General features: G+C 50.2%; 1 protein-coding gene across 1 annotated transcript in view; it reads right to left on the bottom strand.

Annotated features, from left to right (window-relative positions):
• Positions 1–3,078: 3,078 nt before the first annotated feature.
• PACSIN1 (protein kinase C and casein kinase substrate in neurons 1) overlaps positions 3,079–6,238 on the bottom strand; it is a 35,795-nt gene continuing 32,635 nt past the window's right edge. The window contains exons 9-10 of the mRNA XM_024200213.3: positions 5,795–5,988; positions 3,079–5,128 (exon numbers count right to left, since the gene is read on the bottom strand). Coding sequence (XP_024055981.2) covers positions 5,019–5,128; positions 5,795–5,988 — 304 coding nt within the window. The 3' untranslated portion in view covers positions 3,079–5,018. The remainder of the gene's footprint in view (positions 5,129–5,794; positions 5,989–6,238) is intronic.

Raw genomic sequence — 6,238 nt, 5'->3', positions numbered from 1 at the left:
CACGCACCCCCAACTCGATCGGGGGAGACTCAAAATCTTGCGAGGATCTTGGCTTCATCCTGACAGCAAAACTTTAGACCCCCCCATCCCCATCTGGCTTTGGATCTGACTTGGAAGCAAAGCCCTCGTGGCAGCAACAGGTATTTAAGCCAATCCCTCCTCCCCATCAACAAAGGCTTCATGGCGGAAGTCCTGGCCCATCTCCTACGAGGAGTGATAACATAGTTGGTCTTTGCTGCAAAGGGCCTTTTCCACCTGTTTCCCAGCCCAGCTCCGGCCTGCTCCTACAACAGGCTCAGCTTCTCAGCACCTTGTAGGGACGTGTTTTCAGAACACTCAAGTCCTGGTGGTCAGAGGGACTGAGCCCCCACAACTCCAGATGAAGTCAGCAAGTGCTCAAGGCTTCTGAAAACCAGGCCCCTGGATTCTCAAGCTTCTCTGGATGAACACAACAGGGCCTGTTACGCCTCCTTCAGGTGCAGCGATAACTTGGCATGCAATGGGTGGAGGTGGAAGGCATGGGGGAGAGGGAGGCATCATACTTCCTGTGCAGGAAGTGCACTAAGTGCCCCCTCTCCCCCGCCACGCTGGCGCTTGAGAAATATCCCTGCTCTTACTCCCTATACCCACTGCCTGCTACAAGCCAAACCCCAAAGTAATGCTCATCTGGTAAAGGTGACAGTTACATCTACACCGGGAGATATTCGAGCACAAGACTCAAAGGAGGGTTAAAATCCATATAACAATTACATAGCTCAGTTACTCGTTTTGTTTTTGTCGTATCCACAGTAATACAATCACAATATATATATATATATATGTATATATATATAGATCTTTTTTAAATTACACAATCAATGTACAAAAAACAGGTGCAGTGCTGAGACGACAGCATTTTCTTGACTTTTCTTGTTTGTTTGTTAGTTTGTTAACTAATGGAAGAAATAGAGCTGAAGGTTGGAGAGGTCTTGTCTATGTTATCCAGTATGCAGCACATTTATTCGGGCGGGAAGAACACTTGGTCACTGGAGTCAATAATTCATGAACTAAACAGATTAAGGAGGAGGAGGAGGACGTGGAGGGGAGGTGGCTGATGAATTTGAAGATGATGGCGGATAAATAAGCAATGATCTGTGGCTTCCTATGGAAAAATCAGGGGGATCTTTTCTCCTGAACTGCAAGGAATGGCAGATAACCTGTTACCCATATGCGCCCGTGGGCCATATGAAATTTGAATCAGCTATATCAAATGTTCTTTGTTGTTTTTTCTGCACCTCCAAGACACAAGCTGCCCCGGTGGAGGCTGCTTAAGGAGCACGGTAGCCAGATGCTGAGAGGAGGTGGAGCCTGCTGGAAAAGGGGCAGGCAGGGTGAGCCATGACTCAGCTATGACTCATGAAGGGCTGCTCTTGCCGTGTAGGGGCAATGGAGTGTTTAGCCCCATTCACTTACACTCGGGGCAGGAAGAGGCTTCTCAAGACCTGCCTCATGAGAGTTGTCATATGAATCTCTACCAGCCAATATCTTTTTGTCCTGAGTAGGCGGGAGGCCGGGGAGATGATGTATCTTGCTAAATTCTGGCTCGGAATATCCTGAATGGCCCATCTTTGCATTCGGCATTGATGGAACCAGCCTGAGGCTCACCCAGGGATTAGGAAAGGAAATATGTGGTTGGATGACAAGTGACCCAACTTCATTGCCAACAGGAGGAAACAGCTTGGATAACTAGGTTTGCTTTTGCCAGCTTCTCTCCTGGGAAGGTTTTGGGTTGGGTTATGTTGTGAGCCTACTGAGCAACACTCTCCCATCGTGATCAGGAAAGCTGCTCCTTCCAGCGTGGGCTTGCTGATCGGCCCCACTTACAAAGCATCCCAGGGCTATGAAATAACAAATACAGATGGAACTCAGACCTGCATTGTTTGGACATAGGGTTATAGGCTCAGGCGTGTCTCTAGTGCAACAGCTAGTGATGACAACATGAGTAGCTGTGTGGTGGTTTAGTCTTCTGGTGACCTCTCCCACGGACAACAGGTTGTTGTGTTATCTCAGTCTTCAGGCCAAAGCCACTGGGGAATGGCCATCCCTGTTTTCCAGAGGACGCTTGACCCTTTGAACAGCTCCTGCCTGCTTGTCTCTAGCAAAACCTACCAAGGAAGCAACAGAGAGTCCTGTGGCACCTTTAAGACTAACAGATGTATTGGAGCATAAGCTTTCATGGGTGAAGACCCACTTCATCAGACGCATGTGAGGAAGACGTTCTAACAAAGGCTCTATTTGCCATGGGATACCAGCCAGTATTCACATCCCCTACCCGATTGAAGCAGAAGTAAAAGCAAGTGTCCCTTTCTCCCACGGTCCTCACTTTGCTATCCTGGCTTGTGGGGGGTTAAAAAGCTGAGCTGCTGCAGCTCTATGTAGCATTTGACAAAGGGATTGTTTTTTCATAGCCCTGGGATGCCGCCTTTGTGCCCTTGTGAGGACTTTCCATCTGCCACTGATGGAAGAAGCCACAGGCATGATTAGCGCTAGGAGGGCTGGGCTTGGCAAGCAATGTAATGGCCCCTTTCCTCCATGGATCAGAGTAAACACCAATCCCCATCCTCTTTTATTCTCCGCGAGGAGACCCTGGTGTTTTACTCCAGACAGATTTTGCTTTGACGTTCTCTTCCATTTGACATTTACTCTTTGGTTCCCACACCACTGCCTTTAGGCCTGATGCTGATCTAAATCCAGAGTAAAACCTCTGGGACTCGGGCAGAGTTACTCCAGATTTACACCAGTGAAACTGAGATTGGAATTGGGTCCTACACGCTTTATTTCCTTCTCTCGGGGCTGATGCAGAATGCCCCGCTGCTATTATCATGGCTCAGGAAAGTCTCAGGGTCCAATCCACCCCCGCTTAAGCTCACTGAGGTCAATGGAGTTGCACAGGGGTGAATTGCATGCTGGCTACAATGGAGCACCCACAGCTAGACTGCTGGCAAGCAGAAGTGCAGGCTTGGCTTGGAAGTCAGGGGACAGGTCATGTGTGATCAGCAGGGCCTATGGGGTGAAAATGCCTTTCATGAGGAAGGTGCAGAGCAGCTGCTGGGGAATCCTATTCACAGTCCCTCCAGGGTGCTCACGACAGGACTTGGGGCCATGAATGGGGCTGGAGGACACCCATTCTCATTGGGGAAGGGACACAGCAGCTTGATTGATAGCTGTCTTTCCTCTGTGTTGCAGCGTCAGCACCTATCCCCACCCTTACACCGGTTGGGCTCCAGGCTCAGAATCCATTCCATACGCACCAATCCAGTCTCTCCTCTTGGAAGCGGTGTTCAGAGCCCACACCAGGTGCACAAAGCTATGCAGATGAGTTCTTCTTAGCCTTGTTGCCACCGCCTAAAGGAGGGACCCTCTCCTGTCTGACACTAGTGCAGGCTTCATTTACTGCTTCTCACCTGTGACTCTTCCTAGGCAGGGTGGTGGCCTGGAGCATCTCCCACGCTAGGCACCCAGTCCGAATGCCAGGCGACTCCTCTCCATGTCCCCTGCACCATCCATCAGGTGGCTGGGGGAGAAAGCCTGCACATGTAAAGGGAATCTCCTGCACCCATCCACATCTGGTTGGAATAAACATAAATCTCCACCGCATTCCAGTGCAAAGAATGGGACATTGAAGTCTGGTCCCACCTTAGTTCAGTGGCAGAAAAATAGTCCCCCTGATGGTCCCTGGTGAGATTCCTTTCCCAGGAAGGAGGTCTTGAGCCAGGCCTAAGATTCATCCCAGCCTGGCACCCTGAATCACCCTAGCTCCTATCACTGTTACGAAGAGGTTTCCAACAGCGGTGGAGCAGCGTTGCAAATCTCCAAAGAAGAGGTGATGCATTTCAAGGCCCAGTTCGCTCCCTCACAGAGTGCAGGCCTCCATTAGCTTTCACAGGCCTACATGGCTCTCCACACCACAGCGGTGTACCAAGCATCTCCTGAAAAGGGAGCAGGAGTCCACATTGTGGTTCAGGGTCCATGGGTGCCTTTGCTCCAGCATGTCCAGGTGCTGCCAGACACAGAGGCATTCCTGTCTCGGACCAGAGAACTTGTACAGCCTTGCTGGGAACCTGGACTGAGGAAGTGATGTAATGTCACTGAAGAGCATTGGAAATAAGCCTTTGCTGGGTCCAGGATGACAATACGATACCAGTGACCACACCATGATGATGTCTGATTGGAGGAGGAAGAGGGGAAGACCATACTCTAAAAATAAAAAGGGAAGGTCCCCAAAGCTTTCACTGGGATGAGGAATCTTCCTTTAATTTACAGGCAACCATTCCTGCTTGCAAGACATCAATGAGCCCTAATCCTTGCCCAACTCAAAGTCTCAGGGTGTTCAGCTGGATGGGAGATGTACGGTACATGGATGTGGTTTGAGATGAATGGGAGAGGGCAAAGGATAGGTAGGGAGATACTTTTCCCCCCGTCCTCCCGCAAAGACAGAGAAATTGGAAAGACAATGCTTAGGGAGGGTGAGTATAAAAATCTATACATAAATAAAAGGGGATAAATTCCATTTCCTCCCATTTTAATTTGGTTATGTTCAAATAGGGCAAATTTGACCGGTCCCAGCAGTTGACGCGCCGTGTGTTTCGGAACAGTTCCAGCCAATGGGAAGGCGGGCTTATGATTACAATAGCCTTAAAAGCCAACCAATCAGAAGCCCTGGAAATGACCTCATTGGTTGGGCTTTAAAATCTTGAGGTATTGGCTTTTTGCTTTGAAAAAAAAAAAAAAGGACAGACAACGTCGACCTTTCACTTCACATTATCTTAGAAGAAGAAGAGGAAGAAAAGCCAGTATGCAAAATATTCTTCTGAGACCGCTCTTAAAAAAATAAAAGCTTGGTTGGAAAATATGTTTGAATCTCTAATGGTGCAGCGTGAGTGACCAGACGGCAAGATAGCTGGTTGGCTGGTGTAGAGAAATGAAGACGACGGAGGGTTTGTTTATTTTTAGACAGCAATGACGAGAACACCACGAGGTTAGATAGACTCCACATAGTTGGCTGGGTAAAGGCCGAGTTGCCCATTGTCTAGACGCCCTTTGCACCATCCTTGTTCATCTTCTTCACCTAATTTGGTTAATTCGTCGCCTGAGGCAAAAAGCAGAAATAAAGAATTCATTGCCAGTCCGCCTGTGGCCCTCTTACCCTGAATGCACACACCATGGGTGGTTAGAGTGGCCTGAACCTTGAATTTACAGTCTGGCACTCTGCCACTCGAGCTGAAGGAGTAACTCCATTGGCTGACAGCAGCGGAAAGTACTTATCCAGCTACTGGAAGGGGACATGTAATAGAGATTGAAAAAGTGGAGTCTATGGATGTGTGTGTTGTGTCCCAACTTCTGTTCTGTACCACCCGAGTTAACTCGTAATGTTCCCAAAGTGACTCCCACTGGATGGACGTGTTCCAGGCTCAGGCCAGGGGTGAGAGGTTTCTGCAAAATTGGAGCAAAACCGGCCATGCCTTGTTTGTGTTATATAAGTGTATGAGGAGCCAGAAACCTCCCCACTTCCCCATATGTTCAGGGTAAACATTGGGGGGGCTTGGATAAGTCAGACATAGTGCCACTGAGTTAACTCAAACTTTCACAAAACAACAAAAACCCTCTCATGTAGCCCCAGATCCCCGGCTGGGCAGATACCTCTTAAAAGGGCCAGCTCTCCCCTCCTTTCCCCCACCCCAGTCACAGTCCCCCTGCCGCAACCTCTGCTGTGCCGGGGCCTAGCGCCAGTTGCCGGACGTGCCCTGTGCCATACCCGCTTTGAAGCTCAGCTCATCCTGCTCCTGCCCGTCATAGTCATACAGAGCTCGCACGCGCATTCCCTTCCCCACTGGCTCCTCCTCAAAGGGGTTGGCGCCGCCATTGGCCTCGCTGGCACTGAAGGAGTTGCCGCCTTCGTCGTCCGACCACTCAGTGGTGTAGGGCTGGCTGCGGTCGTAGCTGCTCACGCTGGGAATGCAAAGTGGGTAGAAAGTGCCATGAAGAGAGGGAGGGAGGGAGGCACGGACCCGGGGGGGCAGGAGTGTGTGGGTCCCGGCAGAAGAGGTAATGTAAGAAGGGCAGCTGCCAGGGTCTTCCCTGGACCCAGAGAGAGCTGGGGCCTCAGCGGCTGGATTTCACCTGACAAGGGGCTGAGTCACACTGGCACTCAGATCGCTGCCCCAGAGCTGGAAGTTACAGCACTGGCAGCAAAGACCCT

This window comes from Terrapene carolina, unplaced genomic scaffold (assembly GCF_002925995.2).
Source record: "Terrapene carolina triunguis isolate 2854851 unplaced genomic scaffold, T_m_triunguis-2.0 Scaffold604, whole genome shotgun sequence".
NCBI classification, from domain to species: domain Eukaryota; kingdom Metazoa; phylum Chordata; order Testudines; family Emydidae; genus Terrapene; species Terrapene triunguis.
The sequence above is the reverse complement of the archived record's forward strand: the minus strand, read 5'-3'. Positions and strand labels throughout refer to the sequence as shown.